The sequence below is a fragment of the Macaca mulatta genome, chromosome 4, assembly GCF_049350105.2.
Source record: "Macaca mulatta isolate MMU2019108-1 chromosome 4, T2T-MMU8v2.0, whole genome shotgun sequence".
Lineage (NCBI taxonomy): Eukaryota > Metazoa > Chordata > Mammalia > Primates > Cercopithecidae > Macaca > Macaca mulatta.
In genome coordinates this window covers 138,947,070-138,965,396 of record NC_133409.1, presented here as the reverse complement: position 1 = coordinate 138,965,396, position 18,327 = coordinate 138,947,070, and the positions used below count along the sequence as shown (strand labels likewise).

At 52.2% G+C, this 18,327-nt stretch overlaps 3 protein-coding genes across 12 annotated transcripts in view; 2 read left to right on the top strand and 1 right to left on the bottom strand.

Moving 5' to 3' along the window:
* MEA1 (male-enhanced antigen 1) overlaps positions 1-18,327 on the bottom strand; it is a 172,736-nt gene that overhangs the window by 151,835 nt on the left and 2,574 nt on the right. The window contains exon 1 of one of the 5 annotated variants that reach the window (XM_077998450.1): positions 16,936-16,945. The exons of 2 other annotated variants lie outside the window; for them this stretch is intronic. The gene's annotated coding sequence lies outside the window, so the exon portion shown is untranslated. Of the gene's footprint in view, positions 1-240; positions 251-14,410; positions 14,422-16,935; positions 16,946-18,327 lie in introns of those variants that run through there. 2 more of the 5 variants (XM_077998442.1, XM_077998451.1) reach the window with 2 other exon arrangements.
* SRF (serum response factor) lies at positions 6,133-16,051 on the top strand. The gene is made up of 7 exons (XM_015136413.3): positions 6,133-7,030; positions 8,715-8,981; positions 10,572-10,833; positions 11,414-11,533; positions 12,849-13,040; positions 13,362-13,438; positions 13,651-16,051. The coding sequence occupies exons 1-7, from the start codon at positions 6,518-6,520 to the stop codon at positions 13,744-13,746; spliced, it is 1,527 nt and encodes a 508-aa protein (XP_014991899.2). The 5' UTR covers positions 6,133-6,517; the 3' UTR covers positions 13,747-16,051.
* Positions 16,573-18,327, top strand: part of CUL9 (cullin 9) — a 44,215-nt gene continuing 42,460 nt past the window's right edge. For all 6 annotated transcript variants that reach the window (XR_013416371.1, XR_013416372.1, XR_013416370.1 and 3 more), the window contains exon 1: positions 16,573-16,768. The gene's annotated coding sequence lies outside the window, so the exon portion shown is untranslated. The remainder of the gene's footprint in view (positions 16,769-18,327) is intronic.

Below are 18,327 nucleotides of genomic sequence, written 5' to 3'. Positions count from 1 at the left end.
CCGGCTAATTTTTTGTACTTTTAGTAGAGACGGGGTTTCACCGTGTTAGCCAGGATGGTCTCGATCTTCTGACCTCGTGATCCGCCTGCCTTGGCCTCCCAAAGTGCTGGGATTACAGGCATGAGCCACCGCGCCCTGCCTAAGGCTTCTTTTTCTCCTGCCATGGCTATTCTCCTGAGACTGTCATTGCCCTTCCTTTCCCTCCCTCCCTCCCTGCCTTCCTTCCCTCCATCCCTCCCTCCCCCCTTCCTTCTTTCTTTCTTTTTTTTCCTTTTTTTTTTTTTTTGAGATAGGGTCTCACTCTGTCACCCAGGCTGGAGTATAGTGGTAGATCATGGCTCACTCCATCCTCAACCCACCAGGTTCAAGGGTCCTCCCACCTCAGCTTCCCAGTAGCTGGGACTACAGGCGCCTACCACCAAGCCCAACTAATTTTTGTATTTTTCATAGAGATGGGGTTTCACCATGGTGCCCAGGCTGGTCTCAAATTCCTGAGCTCAAGCGATCCGCGTGCCTCAGCCTCCCAAAGTGCTGGGATTACAGGCATGAGCCACCACACCTAGCCTATTTTTGCTTAATTTTATTATTATTATTATTATTATTATTATTTTAAGAGGGTGTCTTGCTCTGTCCCCCAGGCTGGAGTGCAATGGCTTGATTTCGGCTCACTACAACCTCCACCTCCTGAGCTCAAGCGATTCTCCTGCCTCAGCCTCCCTAAAAGCTGGGATTACAGGTGCCCGCCACCACACCCAGCTAATTTTTTTTTGTATTTTCAATAGAGACAGGGTTTCACCATATTGGCCAGGGTGGTCTCAAACTCCTGGCCTCAAGTGATCCACCCACCTCAACCTCCCAAAGTGCTGGGATTGCAGGCATGAGCCACCGTGCCCAACCTATTTTTGCTTAATTTTAAAAGGAAAATATAAAAGTCATATTGATGGTCAAACAAGTCACATGGTACAAACTTATATAAAGAAAAAAAACACACCCCTGTCCTCCCAAACCTTACTCTCCATAGGTAAGCACTATTAGTGTTTGGTTGTGTGGCTTTCCAGACTTTTCCTGGGCACAATGACTCATAAATTCTTTTCCATTACTTCTAATGCTGCCATCACAATTGGTACCCTCTTTGCCTCTATGCAAAATGATAAATCCCTGGGTAAAGGTTAATTCCAAATGAAAACAGATTTAGGATATTTTGATGGTATTATTTTTTTCTTTTTTTGAGACAGGGTCTTACTCTCACCCAGATTGAGTGCAGTGGTGCCATCACGGCTCACTGCAGCCTGGGCTCAAGCGATCTTCCTGCCTCAGCCTCCTTAGTAGCTAGGACTACAGATGTGTGCCACCGTGCCCCAGCATTTCTTTTTTTTTTTTTTTTTTTGAGATAGAATTTCACTCTTTTGCCCAGGCTGGAGTGAAGTGGCACGATCTTGGCTCACTGCAATCTCTGCCCCCCAGATTCAAGTGATTCTCCCGTGTCTCAGACTGCTGAGTAGCTGGGATTAAAGGCATGCACCACCAGGCCCACCTAATTTTTATATTTTTAGTAGAGATGGGGTTTCGCCATGTTGGCCAAGCTGGTCTTGAACTCCTGACCTCAGGTGATCCACCCGCCTAGGCCTCCCAAAGTGCTAGGATTACAGGCAGGCATGAGCCACCTTGCCTGGCTGCGTTTTTTTGTTTGTTTGTTTGTTTGTTTTTAAAGAGATGGATTCTCAGTATGTTGCCCAGGCTGCTCTCAAACTCCTGGCCTCCAGTGATCCTCCCAGCTTGACCTCGAAAAGTGCTGGGATTATAGGTGTGAATCACTGTACCCAGCCATGACAGTAATTTTTAAAAGCAATCCTTAATTTTTGTTTTGTTATTAGTTGGGTGATAAAAATCAGACGAAAGAAAGAAAGGTTGGGGTGGAATCTGTGTGGTGTGAGAGATCTGGCTGAAATTCCCATGCACTTCCAGAGGCCCTTCATGGTCTGGGGTGGACATGAGCTCCCATCTGTTGCAAGGGGCTACTCTGATCAGGCCTTTTTGGAGGAACATTTCAACTTCACATTTCAGAGCAGCCAGGCGGGAGCTTGCCTGGGCTCAATAGGCTGCATGGGGTCTATGGTAAAGTGGAGAGCAGATTCCTGTTCTGTGGCTGTCATCAGCTCCAGGTTATAGTGCTCCAGTGGGTACCTAGGCCCAGTGTTACCAAAAATTCTGATTTTTTTTGAGAGAGGTCGGATATTCAGATTTTCTTTTCTTTCTTTCTTTCTTTCTTTTTTTTTTGAGAAGGAGTCTCACTCTGTAGCCCAGGCTGGAGTGCAGTGGCCCCATCTCGGCTTACTGCAACCTCTGCCTCCCAGGTTGAGCCTCGGCCTGTCGTGTAACTGGGATTACAGGTGTGTGCCACTAGCCTGGCTAATTTTTTGTTTTTTTTTTTTAGTAGAGATGGCTTTTCGCCATGTTGGCCAGGCTGGTCTTGAACTCCTGACCTCAAGTGATCCGCCCGCCTCAGCCTCCCAAAGTGCTGGGATTACAGGTGTGAGCCACCACACCCGGCCAGATATTCAGATTTTTATGTAAACTCTCATGATTTTTAAATGTTATAAGGTCCAAATAAAACACCTCTATGAGACAGTTTTTGATTTTGACTTTATCCCTAGCAATACTTTTGGCTCTGGAACCTGCAGTAATCTGATAGTGTGGGTATTGGTCTCCTCCTGACTCCCTGTGGTGACAAAGGACAGGAAGATGGGTCATCTCAAGCGGACAGAGAAGCTGTGACACTAACACTGGTGTGCAATGACCCAGGAGTTGGGAGAAGTTGGAGAGAGGGCAGCCTATTTGGAGGGAAGCTAAGGACTGCGTTCTTCCCAGACACGCTCCCCTATAGATGTGGCAGAGAGCAGTTGTCCCTGCTGAGGGATGTCACCCCTGCATGTGTCTAAACTAGGGGACTCAAAAGGTCTTTAGAGGGCAGGTGGGAATGAAATCCCAGGGCTTTGGCTGTAATATTATGGTGCTTAGACAAAACATGACCCCAGGCATCATTTGTGGTCCCTAAAACCCTTCTGGAACCTATTTATCTGTTTGACCTGTTCTTCCTCTTGGGCTAACACATTCCATATGTTTAAGTACCTGTTGTAAAGAGTAAATTAGTGGGGGGAGGGGTGACCTCTTTAAAACTATTGGGGGCTGGGCGCAGTGGCTCAGGCCTTTAATCCCAGCACTTTGGGAGGCTGCGAATCACTTGAGCTAAGTTTGAGACCAGCCTGGGCAACATAGGGAGACTTCATCTCTATATGACAAAAAATACACACTATATTTTATTCACTATACACACTATATTTTACTGATCACTTGCACATATTTTATTTCAGTATTTCTCAAAGTTTTTGGATTGTGACTCGCAGTAAGAAATGCAGTTGATATTGTCATCCATTACACACATACACTGAATTATAAGAAATTGACAATATCCCACCTTCTTGACCTATAAAATGGCAATTTTGTAGGGTTCAACCTATATATAATGCAAACAAACATTTTATGTAACAATATTTGCCCTTGCTTTTTGTGATACTCATTAATTTATTCTTTTAAATGTTGATTGTAGCATACTGAATTGCTATCACTACCACTACCAGTAATGACTAGGTTACAATCAACTGCTTTATTTGATCTTCATAATTTTTCAGGCAGGAATAATCACTCCCTCCCATCCCCTTAAACACGCCAAGATGCTTTATCCCTAGGATGAGGCAACTTACTCCAGGTAACTCCTATTGCCTAACCACTGACCAATTACTCTGCCCTTTAGTCTTTTTTTTTTTTTTTTCAGAGTCCATGAGGCATTTTATTTGTAAATATATGTATTACATCCCTAGAAAAAGAATCCCAGGATTTTCCCTCCTGTGTGTTTTCGTCTTGCTTCTTCATGGTCCATGATGCCAGCTGAGGTTGTCAGTACAATGAAACCAAACTGGCGGGATGGAAGCAGATTATTCTGCCATTTTTCTAGATCTTTGAGTTGCACATCAAATCTGGGGCTGATCACTCCACACTTGTTTAGCCTGCCTGTGAGGTTCACAGCAATTTTCCCAGCTCTGTGATCATCAATGATTTCAAATTCGCCAATGTAACCATGCTTCATCATCCAGTGAGAAACCAGACGATGACTTTGGAGCACGGCCTAATAAGCACCTGGAGTTTGCCTCTCTTTTCGGCATTGTTGGTGCTCTTGAGAGCATCAGCCAGGACTCATGCGCACCATTGTGGCGGTGCGGAAAGATGGCGGAAAACCTTTAGGAAAACCTTTATCTCATTAAATCTGCATTAAGAATTTCATGGAATAGGCCAGGCAGGATCACTCCTGTAATCCCAGCACTTTGGGAGGCCAAGGTGGGTGAATCACTTGAGGTCAGCAGTTCGAGACCAGCCTGGACAACATGGCGAAACCCCATTTCTACTAAAAATACAAAATAGTCGGGTGTGATGGCGGGCACCTGTAATCCCAGCTATTTGGGAAGCTGAGGCAGCAGGAGAATCGCTTGAACTGGAGAGGCAGAAGTTGCAGTGAGTCGAGATCGTGCCAGTGCACTCCAGCCTGGGTGACAGAGTGAGACTCTGTCTCAAAAAAAAAAAAAAAGAAAAAGAAAAAGAAAAAAAAATCTCATGGAATGGATAGCAACATTGATTAATATTGCATTTGGAGTGATCAGATCACTTGTCACTTGTTTCCAGGCACAGGGCTTACCAAGAGGCAGATTCCAGATTTAAATAATTCGGTAACAGCAAAGTCCATGCTATTTTCACTGCTTTGGAGAAAAGATCCAGACCCAGAGCTTGAACCTCACTTTGCAGCACCCCAGTTCTATTCTTTAAGTAATTTTTTTTTTTTTTTTCTGCCAGGCACAGTGGTTCATGCCTATAATCCCGGCACTTTGGGAAGCCGAGGGTGAAGGATAGCTTGATGCCAGGAGTTCGAGACCAGTCTGGGCAACATGGCAAAACCCCATCTCTACAAAAAATACAAAAATTAGGCCCGAGTGGTGGCGCGCACCTGTAGTCCCAGCTACGTGAGAGGCAGAGGTGGGAGAATCGCTTGAACCCGGGAGGCGGAGGTTGCAATGAGCTCAGATCACACCACTGCACTCCAGGTTGGGCGACTGAGCGATACCCTGTCTGAAACTTTTTTTTTCTTTCTCCAACGGGCTTTCCAGAGAAGGGTGTGTAGGTGCGTGTGTGTGCGTGAGCGTGCTTGCTTGCATAAACTTTCTGTCGGGCCACAATTTCCCGTCTTTGCACTGGCTGTAGGGTGGGCTTTATCCTCGGGACGCCCCCCTCCCCCAGCCCAGCCTGCAGCTGGAAGTCTTCAATGATCTCCGTCTCTCCTCCCTGCCCGCCTCGGGACTGGGAGACCGATCTCTGTCTCTCGCCCTCCCCTCCACCCGCCTTTTCCAGATGTATGTCTGCCAAAGACCCCCCAGTGCAGAGGATGATGAATGAGGACCCGCGAGCCAGCCTGGTGGGAAAGTGTCGTCGCCTACAAAAGCAAGGGAAAGGGAGGGGAAGTTGGGGGGAGGGGAAAAGTTAGAGCTGAGCGGCTGGGGTGCTACGAGTCTGGACACCGGGGATCCAAGCTCCCTCCGCTCAGCCAATAACTGTGCCTCCCTTAGGAAGGCGTGAGGAAATGCTCCAATCAATCCCTGCACTCCTCCCTTGGAATTTGGGCTGTATTTTTTTAATTGACTGCAAACCCCACAATCCACCCAGGGGTTTCCCCAGTGTTTGTCTCCAGCGGTCCCGGTGCTGGAGCCCATTTCCTAGTGCTGCTCCCTCTCTTCCGCAAGACTGCGCTCCAGTCCCAGGCTACTTCTCCGCGGGTGCCTCCCAAACCGTTCTATCATTCTCGGGTTCAGGGAGGCGGAGTCGCGCCTGCTCTCCGGTTCCTTTAAGAGGCGTCGGCTCCACCCCTCTCGGAGTCGCGGTCTGACGCGAGAGGACAGGAACGAGTTTGGTATGTCTATGCAAATAAGCGCTCCCCTGCGGGCCAATGGGGAGCGGAGGTGCCGGAACCATGGACCAATGGGGCGGGGGCGCTGGGGCTCACCATATAAGGAGCGGCCTCGCCATAAAAGGAAACATTGTATCTCTTTATATGGGGGGAAGGGTCGGGGGATCCCTCCGCCGCCAGCGCGTGGTCCCGGCCCCCTCCACCCGCCGTCTCGGCCGCGGCCAGCAGCCCCTGCCCCCCGGGGGACGCTGAAGGCCGCCGGGCGCGCCGCCCTAGCAGACGGACAGGGGGCGCTGCGCGCGGCCTGGGGCAACCCGGGCCACAGGGGCAGGAAAGTGAGGGCCCAGGTCGGCCCGGGCGTGCAGGGGCCCCGGGTTCGCAGCGGCTGCCGCGGCAGCGATAGCGGCACTAGCAGCAGCGGGAGTGCCGGGTTGAGCCGGGAAGCCGATGGCGGCGGCTGCGGCTCCGATTCCTCGCTGACTGCCCGTCCGCCCTCCTGCATCGAGCGCCATGTTACCGAGCCAAGCTGGGGCCGCGGCGGCTCTGGGCCGGGGCTCGGCCCTGGGGGGCAGCCTGAACCGGACCCCGACGGGGCGGCCGGGCAGCGGCGGCGGGACTCGTGGGGCTAACGGGGGCCGGGTCCCCGGGAATGGCGCGGGGCTCGGGCCCGGCCGCCTGGAGCGGGAGGCTGCGGCAGCGGCGGCAACCACCCCGGCGCCCACCGCGGGGGCCCTCTACAGCGGCAGCGAGGGCGACTCGGAGTCGGGCGAGGAGGAGGAGCTGGGCGCCGAGCGGCGCGGCATGAAGCGGAGCCTGAGCGAGATGGAGATCGGTATGGTGGTCGGTGGGCCCGAGGCGTCGGCGGCGGCCACCGGGGGCTACGGGCCGGTGAGCGGCGCGGTGATAGGGGCCAAGCCGGGTAAGAAGACTCGGGGCCGCGTGAAGATCAAGATGGAGTTCATCGACAACAAGCTGCGGCGCTACACGACCTTCAGCAAGAGGAAGACGGGCATCATGAAGAAGGTACCAAGCCGGCGGGCTGGCTGGCCCCGGGGCCCGGGAAGGGTGGGGATGCGCAAGGGGAGCCCGGGAGGACGGCAGAGCCGAGGCGGAGGTGAGAGGCGGCGAGTCCGCAGGAGGTGTGTGGGAGGGGATGGCTCCTGCCCGGGGAGGGCCGAAGGGGAGGGGCCGCCGGGGAAATGTGGGGAGAGGGGAGATCCCGCGAACGCCGGGAACCTTGGGGAAAGGCGCAGAGGTGGGAGTGACCGGCGCGAGAGAGGAAGGAGGGCCCTTGTTGAGTGGAGGTTTGAGGAGCGGTCATGGGAGGCTGCGAGGCTGCCGGGGAGGTGAATAATGAGAAGCCGGGATCAGTAGGTCCAGTGCACTCCGGTGTTTGGAGGAGGGCGCCGGAAAAGCAGGGAGCAAACGAGAAGGTATGGAGGTGAGGAGGCTGGAGCTGCATGACAACAATGAGCGAGCATGTGTGGGAGGAAATGGGCACCACGAGAGTAGTGCTGGTTGGAAGGACAGGCAGGGTTAGGGACCAGGTAAGGGAGCGGGGCAGGAGAACTGGTGCTGCCCTGAGCAGCAGGAACCTAGTCCCGCGCCGGCCGTGAGTGTTCCATGGCATCCGCTGGGAACCACATGCTGCTCCTGGCAGCACCCGCTGCAGAATCTCCTGCCGTTAGGACAAGTGGGGTTTCCAGCCCTAGGGAGAATCTATGCATGGATGGGGTTTGGGGGAAATCGGGGAGGCTTGCAGAGGTACCTAGGAATTCCTCTTCTGCCAGCCAGTGAAAAGTGGTGAGGAAAAGAGTCATTTTGGGGTGTAGATGATAAGGGAAGGGATGAAAGCAGAAGAATTGGGAGACAAGTAGCTGGATCCTTGGGAACATTGGCTGGTGTTTATTTCTGTCCCATGTAGAAACCAGAGCTGCTTCCAAGGTGGTTCGTAGAACTTTGTTGGGAGAGTATGGCATCTGTGGGGCCATCCTTGAAGGTCCCCTTCCTGGGCTCATGGCAGGATGTTTAGTGCTAATCTAGGTCTCGTCTCCCCTCACTCTAGACACTGTTGTATCAATGTCCCTTGTCACTTGATCATCAGTGGAGAAGGTTGTGGGGGGAGGTAGTTAATGAAGGAAAATTCTCTTCTCCCCTTCCATAACCTTCTTCCCAAGACAAAGTAAAAAAGGCAGTAAAGTATTACAGGACAACAGGAGAAACTAGGCTATGGCAACAAGTTGGAGCCTGTGCAGTTTCTGGAAAGAAACATGGGACAGTTGGAGCTTAAGTGGTCCCTTATCACTAATGTGCAAATTCCAGTGTGATAGGTAGGGATCCATCCTGGTCCCTGTGACAGTGAGAATGGTTGAGGCTCCGGGACTTTCCAGGCACTAAGCTGCGTTGGGGAGCAGCTATAGCTGAGTCCTTCCGTATCCCCTGAGGTTATATGTTCCATCACTGGGAGGCTATTACTGTTTGCTTGGGGTATCTTCAGGTCAATGGGGCTGCTCCTCAAAGGAGGAGCATTGGTAGTTTTGCTGCTTCCAGAGATCCTGATAGGACACCCTGCCCCCAGAATCACTAGAGACGAAGGTCATTATGGGAATGGGGGAATGACATCACTATATAATTCTTTTTCCAACTTCTCAAAGAAGGTAGAGATAAAAAGTTTGCTGACCTGCCCATCTCCGTCCTCACCCCTCAGGCCTATGAGCTGTCCACGCTGACAGGGACACAGGTGCTGTTGCTGGTGGCCAGTGAGACAGGCCATGTGTATACCTTTGCCACACGAAAACTGCAGCCCATGATCACCAGTGAGACCGGCAAGGCACTGATTCAGACCTGCCTCAACTCTCCAGACTCTCCACCCCGCTCAGACCCCACAACAGACCAGAGAATGAGTGCCACTGGCTTTGAAGAGACAGATCTCACCTACCAGGTGTCGGAGTCTGACAGCAGTGGGGAGACCAAGGTGTGTTTGGGTTGCCTATGTGAGAGGAGGGAAGGGAGGGGGGTCCCTCTCTCTTTCTGGCCCAGGGCAGGTGGATAGGTACCCACTGATGTGGAGTGGAGCCTGATTAACGACCCTTGTCCTAGGGGACAGGTGTCCATCCTCACTTTCCTGATAGAAGACCGGCCCCCTAGATAAGCGGGCGGCCTCCGTGCCCATATAAGGCCGGCTCGGGCTCCACGCCGGCCTCCCGCCCGCAGCCCGCCTGCCTGGCAGGGCCTTTGCATTCCTCCCGCCAGCTGTCTCCCCGCTAGGGGCGGGGGTGTAGCTTAGCCCGGCCCTCCGGGCTTGGTCGCCAGGGAGTAGAAAGGGAGCACTCCGGTTCCGGGGTCCTGAGAACCCAGCACTCTTAGCAGGTGGGCTAGTTGACTGGACCGGGGACTACCTTACAAGCCAGCCGCCTGCCCCTTCAGGGTGTTGGGGGCCTGGGCAGTTAGGGAACGCATTTGCCTGCTGCTAGGGATGCCTGCGCTGTTACTCCTCCCCCTTCCTTTTCCCGGTAAGGAGAGGGGGTGGGGCTTCCTCCCTTGCTGTCTGGGGAGCTCCACCTTCCGGGTGGCACTTAACTGACTGGCCAATGGGAAGAAGCGGTACTGTTTGCCTTAGCAACGCCTCCGCCAATCAAGGGTCTTGGGCCCAGCTGCTTAGCAAACGTCTCGTGCTGACCCACCCCCCCAGCCTTTGAGCTTCTGGTTGACTCAGTTCGGGTCTGGGCTTGGTGGCTTGGTTCTCAGTTTCCTCCTTCCCCTTCTAAGAAGGAAGTCTTCCTGAGGAGAGAGTCAGTGCTGTAGGCTCCCCGCTCTCTTAGTGGTATATCATCTGTAATAATTTTTAAACTTTTATAACAGCAGGGCTCATTTATTCCCAGGAAATTTTGTTGGATGAGTACATTCTTTTGGTAGTTTACATCTTGGGTGTTTGACATATAGTGTGTCATTGCCAGACCCTCAAGATCTCTCTCAAACTCTAAGTTCCCCGAGAAACTCTCAGTTCATATCTCAGAAGCCTGACAAATTAGAACTGGAAGAACTCTTAAAGAAAACATAGCAGCCCAGCCCCCTTATGCTTATAGAAGAAGAAAACCGAGGTTCAGAAAAGGGGAGTGGTTATTTCAGGGTCACTTAGATGGTCATTACCAGAGCTAGGAACAGACTTTGGTGTCCTGACTCTCCAGCCAATGGGATTACCACAGTCCACTGGAGCAGAGGACTCAGGGGATTATAATGATGAAAATGATAATCATCATCATAAGAGCAGCAAATATTTATTTATTTTTTTATGTGCCAGGTACTGTTTTCTAAGTGATTTACGTATGCTAACCTACTTAATCCTTACAGCAACCTAAGAGGTAGGTATTATCCTCCTTTTACCGATAGAAAACTGTAGCTGAGTATATCAATAACTTACCCAAGAGTGAGGCATCAGGTAAATGTGGCGTTGGGATTTGAACCCAAGCTCACTGGTTTCAGTCTGGGTTCTCAGTCCACACAAAACTTCTGCAAAGGCAGGATCTGGTAGAGGCTCATTGCTTCATCTTTACTCTGGGTATAGGACACACTGAAGCCGGCGTTCACAGTCACCAACCTGCCGGGTACAACCTCTACCATCCAAACAGCACCTAGCACCTCTACCACCATGCAAGTCAGCAGCGGCCCCTCCTTTCCCATCACCAACTACCTGGCACCAGTGTCTGCTAGTGTCAGCCCCAGTGCTGTCAGCAGTGCCAATGGGACTGTGCTGAAGAGTACAGGCAGCGGCCCTGTCTCCTCTGGGGGCCTTATGCAGCTGCCTACCAGCTTCACCCTCATGCCTGGTGAGTCACGAGGGGAAGGGAGAGATTCGTCCTCTCTGGGGCAAATCAAGCATGCTAAGAGTGTGTTTAGGGCTGGCACCAAGAGAACCTCTTTCCCTGCTCAGAAGGAAGGTGAATAGGGGCCAGAGCCTGAGAGAAGCCTCTTATGTCCCGTTGGCAGGCATACCTCTGCCCACTGAGACCCCTGCTGTCCTTGTCAGTAAGTTTCAACCATATATTCTGGCCCTGTCTAGCTACCCCAGCCCTGTGCCCCTATTGCCACAGGGCAGTAGACGTTTCACCACTTCCTGCCTTGACTGGAAGGCAGATCATGTCCTTGATGGGTTATTGCCAGCTCTTGGGTCAACTGAAGAAAAGAGAGGCAAGGCCCAGGGCAGGAGGAGGAGGGATGGGCAAGAGCAGAGTGTGGAAGCCCCCAGAGGGGAGATTCGGGCATGAAGGGCCTCTTTGGCTTCCAGGAAAGATAGTGATGGGAGTTGGGGGCCAGTGTGCCAGACCCTGGGACTGGGGTGTCCATGGGTACTTGGTGGAGGTGGCAATTGGGTGGGACAGAGCACAAATAAGACTCTGTATTTTGCAGGTGGGGCAGTGGCCCAGCAGGTCCCAGTGCAGGCCATTCAAGTGCACCAGGCCCCACAGCAGGCGTCTCCCTCCCGTGACAGCAGCACAGACCTCACGCAGACCTCCTCCAGCGGGACAGGTATAGCTCGCAGCCCTGTCACCCTCCCTCCCTGCCTTCCCCCACGCGGCCTAGCAGTAGGTGCCCAACAGTAACCCTCCTATAACCAAAGTCAAGGGATTTCTTAAAGTGGAGATTGAGGCTTTTGGCCTAATAATTATGGGAAAGTCAGGTGAGGATGACTGAGTTTTGAATCCCGCCCTGCAGTGGGCTGTGGATTCCAGAAGAAAATTAGGGACCATTGATGCTACCTCCTCATTCAGATGAGGAGCCTGAGGCCTAGAAATAAGAAGTTACTTGCTCAAAGACACGTTTGCTTAATTATCAAGAAGGACTTAGAGAGCAATTTTCTCTTTGTGTGAGGGTCTTACAGGTTTTGAGTAGCCACAGTTACCCTCAGGTATCTCTAGACATTTTAGAAATGATGAGATACTCTGAAAATAAAGTTAATTTTAAGTTCTTATTATTTATAACCTTATTACTCAAAGTGTGGCCTATGGACTGGGAACACCCAGCATTACCTGGGAGCTTGTTGGAAATACAGAATATTGAGTCTTACCCCAAACCTACTGAATCAGAGTCCGTGTTTTTTTATTTTTTTTTTGAGACAGAGTCTCACTCTGTCGCCCAGGCTGGAGTGCAGTGGCGCGATCTTGGCTCACCACAAGCTCTGCATCCCGGGTTCACGCCATTTTGCTGCCTCAGCCTTCCGAGAGCTGGGACTTAAAGGCGCCTGCCACCATGCCCAGCTAATTTGTTTATATTTTTGGTAGAGACGGGGTTTCACTGTGTTAGCCAGGATGGTCTCGATCTCCTGACCTCATGATCCGCCTGCCTCGGCCTCTCAGAGTGTTGGGATTACAGGTGTGATCCACTGCGCCCAGCCCAGAGTCTGTGTTTTAACAAGATACCCATATAATGCACATTAACATTTGAGAAGTGGTTGTTTGAAAGATGAATTTGTTAGCTGTGCATTAAGAAGGAGGGAGAATGAAAACAAATAAAAAATAAGATGTTAGAGTTCCCTAAAAGGGGAGTATCTGAGTTTTCTGAGAGTAGGTCAGTCATAATCTTTGTTTTTCCCAAGATTTGGGACTTAGAGAATTCAGCAGATAGACAGTTGAATAGTACAATGTGATAGGATACAATTAAAGATTGATGCTGTTGTGTTCAAGAAAAAATAGGCTTTTCTTAGTTGATGATGGAGCGGAGGAATAGTCGTGTCTAGCTTCTGACCTGGGAAATGGCAAGAGGGCTCTGGGGGCCTGGAATTCCTAGGGAATGGGAGATATCAGTAGGGACCAGTACCGAGCTGACACATGTCTGTGTTTGCCAGTGACGCTGCCCGCCACCATCATGACGTCATCCGTGCCCACAACTGTGGGTGGCCACATGATGTACCCTAGCCCGCATGCGGTGATGTATGCCCCCACCTCAGGCCTGGGTGATGGCAGCCTCACCGTGTTGAATGCCTTCTCCCAGGCACCATCTACCATGCAGGTGTCCCACAGCCAGGTCCAGGAGCCAGGTGAGTAGAGGAACAGGGCTAAGGAAAGGAGGACCGTTTCCTTCCTTAGACACACACACACGTGCACACACACATGTATGCACTGATGCCTACAAATATTTCTACCCAAATACAACACAGACTTGGATGCTTACATACACATTTGGACACCCATGCACACTTGAACACTCACACCCACATGCACCCTCAGACACTGGCACCCTTTCCCTTGGGCTCTTACATCTGAGACTCCCCCAGTCACTTGTGCATTTGTCACCACTCCTCTAATATCTGGAAGTTTCAACAAACAATTTGAGTATCTCCTGTGGTTTTCCAATGTAGGTGGTGTCCCCCAGGTGTTCCTGACAGCATCATCTGGGACAGTGCAGATCCCTGTTTCAGCAGTTCAGCTCCACCAGGTAGGCAGGGATATCTTTCACCCCATCCCAGATAGCCACTTCTTTGTCTTGACCTTGGGGGATCCTGTTACCAGTTCATCAAAGCCAAAATCCCTAGCCTGGAAGCCCATCAGCTTTTCTGCTCAGGCCTGTGGTTGGCAGGCAGGGAAGCCAGGGGAGCCTGAGCCGGCTGGCCAGTCCCTGCCTCTCCTCATTCACCCCCTTCCCTCCAGATGGCTGTGATAGGGCAGCAGGCCGGGAGCAGCAGCAACCTCACCGAGCTACAGGTGGTGAACCTGGACACCGCCCACAGCACCAAGAGTGAATGATCCGCCCGCCGCCCTGGACAGATGGCCCAAGGGACGGCACCACTTATTTATTGTTGCCTTTTCACGTTTTCTTTATACACACGTTGACGGGCCGCAGGAGGGAGGCGGGGAGGAGGAACGGGCAGCCACAGGACTGAGCCCTCTCACTCCAGCCAAAGAAATGGGCCTGCCTGCCTCCACCCGTCCTCCCTCAGCCTCCCCTTCTTCCCGCCCCACCTCCCATTTCTGTTGCTGGAGGGGCCGTCCTCCTTCCTGGGACCCCCTCACCAGCTTGGCTCGATGTTTGCCATGAGTATTAGCTTACCCAATGGGACCGTGCCCCGCCTCCCCACACACAGGCCTTCTGTGGGGCTGGGCACTGTGTCCTCCTCTAAAGAAGCAGTTGGGGCCCTCTTGCTAGCCTCCTTGCTGACCCCAGGTCAGCCCTGTGTCTGCCACAGGCTGGGTCAAAAGAGCCCTGCCCCTGCCCCTCAGGGGGCCAGCTGGGGAGACAGGGGCTTCTTCCCTCACACTGCTGCCCTCTGCCCCTTCAGTTCCTGAGTAGCTGGGCCTGTGCACTGGGCAGGCTCCTGGGGCTGCCTGCCCTGCCTTGCCGCTCCCCTTGGACCTCCAGGGGATCCTGGGTTGGAGGGAACCACCAGCGTTCCCTTCTCCCTCTTGTCTTCCCCCCTCTCCTCCCAGCTGCTTTACTTAAAGTTGATTTTGAACTTTTTATTTGAGGAGACGAAGTGAAAACAAATCTATAAATATATATTTTTAAAATATTTAACTTTTTTTTATGGCGTTTTTCTCGTCCCCCTCCCTGCCCAAACTCCCCTTCCCTGGAGAGCCCAAGGGCTCCCCAGAACTGGCTGGGCCCCTGGGGACAGAGCCACCCCACGAGCTTGGGGTCCGCCAGTGTGTGGGGGAGATTCTGGGTTTGCCCAGTCCTGGGTTGTTTCCAGGAGAAAGCCGGGGGAGGGGCCCTCAGGCCATGCCCCAATAGGGTGGGGAGGGTGACCCACAGCTCTGGGCCTCTTTTTGCCCTTTAGGGCTGTTGCTAGGGAGAGGGAAGAGGGAGACCAAATGTCGGGGTGGGGGTGGGAGGGTGTCAGGCGGAGGCAACTGACTTCATTTGTGCCACACGCATGGGCATTGCAGCCTTGTGCTGTCCCAGGCCTGCAGCTGCCTGGGGCCCAAGCTGCAGTGAGCAGGGTGGGGTCTGGGAGGGGGTGAGAGGCAGGAATGGGGGTCAGAAGAAGTGGGAGCAGCTCTTGGGCTGAATGCAGCCAAAGGGGAGCCAGAAATGGGCAGCTCTCCCAGGGAGTGAGCAGCTACTGTAACTTTTTTAAATTAAGACAAAAAGCCTTGAAGAAAATGAATTTATTTTTCTAAGTGTAACCTCAGTATTTATGTAATTTGTACAGGGGCCATGCCCCACCCCCCTCCTCCCCCTTTGGGGTAGACCTTGAGGGTGGGCCAGCATAGGGGGGAGGGTCTTTTACCCTGTGTCAGAGCCTACCTTCACCACCTATATCCAGAAAGGGAGCTTTTTCAGAAACGGGGCAGCAGTGGGGTGAAATTTTCTTAACCCCAAGACTGCCTTCAGTAGGAACAAGCTGGCTTCTGTGATTAGGTGAAGGGGTGGGGGAAGATTTTACGCACAGCCTAGTTATCAAGGGGATGATTTGCCGACATGTTTGAGAACCCCCTAACCTCTAACCCTCATTGCTGTCTTGCCCCAGTTTGGGGTGCCAAGATGGAAGTCACCTTTCTGGGCTTTCTCCTGGAGATAGCTGGGGCTTATGGGTGGCTTTCAAGGCTGGGGCATGGCAAATCAGGGGCCAGAGAGCAGGGGAGCTTGGGACTCAGGTCTGTAACTGCCCAGCCCCTTTTCTCTGCTCTTGTTTCACTCCACCACCACTCACTCACTCCCTACTCCCCCACCCATGGGAGGAGACCTTTGATGAATTCTTCCTCTCCTTCCCACAAAAGACAGACCCCGTGAGTGAATCAGGCAAAGTGCTTATAATGTGTGTTGTGTGAGCGTGGCCTTGGGAGGACATACGTGTGTCAGGGATGAGTTGAGGTGGCATTTTTATGTGCAGCGACCCTTGGTGTTTCCCTTCCTCGGTGGCTCTGGGGTATGTGTGTGTGTGTGTGCCTGAGTGTGTGTGCGTGAATGTGAGTGTGTATGTCAGTGGTTTCTACTTCCCCTGGGATGCTGACCCAGGAATAGTGGACATGGTCACAGTCCTATGTACAGAGCTTTCTTTTGTATTAAAAAAAATACTCTTTCAATAAATGTATCATTTTTGTGCACAGACTGTGGGGTCTTTGGCTCTGTTTTTCTACTTAGGGAGGGACGGGGGTATGAACGCGAGGCAAACTCCTAAAATTGCTGCTCTGAGTAGCGATCTGGGCTGCTTGATGAGAACGGTAATGCTAAGGTGTGCTTTGGGCAGTTTAATTCTATACGATTTAATTTAAGGAATGTTTTGCGGGGTGCCGCGTACCTTCTCCCTGTGCGTGGTTTTGCTAGGTGTTAAGGCCAACGCAGAGGAGCAATTATAATTAACAGGAAAAGTGACACAACTAATCCAAAGCATTGCTGAAGGGTTTGGGAAACTCATGGGCACGTGACCTACTGAAAAGTCAAAAAGGACAGCCTTAAGGTGGGAGTGTGCGTTACTATATTTCGTCAGCATGATCGCTGTGATGGGAAAGGGAGGATTAGGAGAGCCGACCCAGTGAAGAGGAGGGGGCTTCTTCCTGCTGCTAAGAGAGGAGCAACGTGACCTCGATCCCGGGCTCCGCCGGGAGCGCGCCCCCACGACCCTCTCCCCATGCAGCAGCCGCGGTAGCACGCATGCTCCACTCGCGCGCTGTTCCGCCACGCTCGGCGTGGGCCGCGGTGGGACCCGTAGGTGCCTGGCCGTGCGTGCAGTCGCCGTGTGACCCGGAAGGGAGCTCTGAAGAGGCGGGGCCAGGACGGCGGGACCGGCCGCTGGGTCCCAGCGAGGGCTGAGCCGGGCGGTGGGAGGTGAGAGGAGAGTTCTGCGCCGACCCGGTCCCTCCCCTTCTCCTGTCTCCTCCCCGGTTCTTTAGCCACTGTCCATGGGGCTGACGAAGGGAACGAGGTCTTGCTCTCTGAGATTCACTGGATCTTTTCAGCTTCTTTGGGCCGCGCCCCCAAACATCCTCCCCCCTCCCCCCAACCTGTTCCCTCTGCAGTGCTGGCCTCCTCCACGGCTCTGCAAGCTTGGGCTTGACCTTGCTATCTGCTGGTCTCATCCCTGCGTCCAGACCTCACCCCCACACCTCAGTTCACTGTTGCTCTCCTAGGCCCACATTACATCCCCCCACCTCCTCCTATCCGATTGTTTTACTTCCCCCTGCTGCTAATCAGTTGCCCGCTGGCACATCACTGGTTACCATCCAGGCCTGCCCCCCATCCTAAGTGGACCCCTACTTCCATTGAGGTCCACATCCTTCTTTCTCCCTCCTCTTCACTTCTACTCTAATCTTCTGTCCCTGTACCCCAACATGACCCCTGCCCTGACCACCCATATCTTTATCTGGGTTTACCTTCTTCCATTCTTATTCTCACTATTCCCTGTTGCTCCTGCACTGCTTCATATCACTCATATCTTTCCTGATCATTCCACTCCCATTTATAATCGGTCTTAATAACTTTGCATTTATTTGATGACTCCCCTACCTTCTCCATCTAAGAATAATAATAGATTATGTTTACTGAACACTCATGTGCTCGATGCTGTTCCAAGTGCTTTACATACATGATCTTTTTTAAATTCATGAAGTAACTATGAATATTACTACCATCTTGCAGAAGAGGAAACAAGCTCAGAGGTTAAGTAACTTGTTCCAAACTATGCAGACAGTGAGACAAAGAGCCAGAATTCAGAGTCACATTTATCTGACACTAAAATCTCTGAATATTGCTTCTCTCCTGACCTCATTTCCTACCTTTAACCCAGTGATTGCCACCTCTGTCTTGTCTACCTGACTTACTTAGATCCTTACCATACATACAGCATAAGTGCAGGGTGGGACCTGGTCATCTTTCCCATAATTTTATCTGGTCCCTAGGGCCCTCCCCCTTTCACAAGACTCGAAAACACTTTTCCTATCCAGTCATTTGCCCCAACATCCCAGCCTTTTGTCATCTCCGTTCTCTGTATCTGCCATGGCCCACCCTTTACATCCATCTTGCAGCTTTACTCTGTCATTTATGCTCCTTGTCGTGCCCCTCTGCTGTCCTACTTTTCCTCACATGTTCTGACCCCACTGCCTCTCATGCTGCTGTGCTTCCTGTCCACCCATGTCATCTTTCTAAGTCCTAATCTGTAACCCTCAGCCACCCTGCTATCCTGCCTAAACTATCTTGCTTAACTGTCACTGTTTATTGTTACCTTGCCTATTATTCTTTTCATTATCTTTTTGTAAACTCCCCTTCCTCCCTTCCTCCCTTCCTCCCTTCCTTTCTTTTTTGACAGAATCTCGCTCTGTTACCCAGGCTGGAATGCAGTGGTGCGGTCTTGGCTCACTGCAACCTCCGCCTCCTGGGTTCAAGTGATT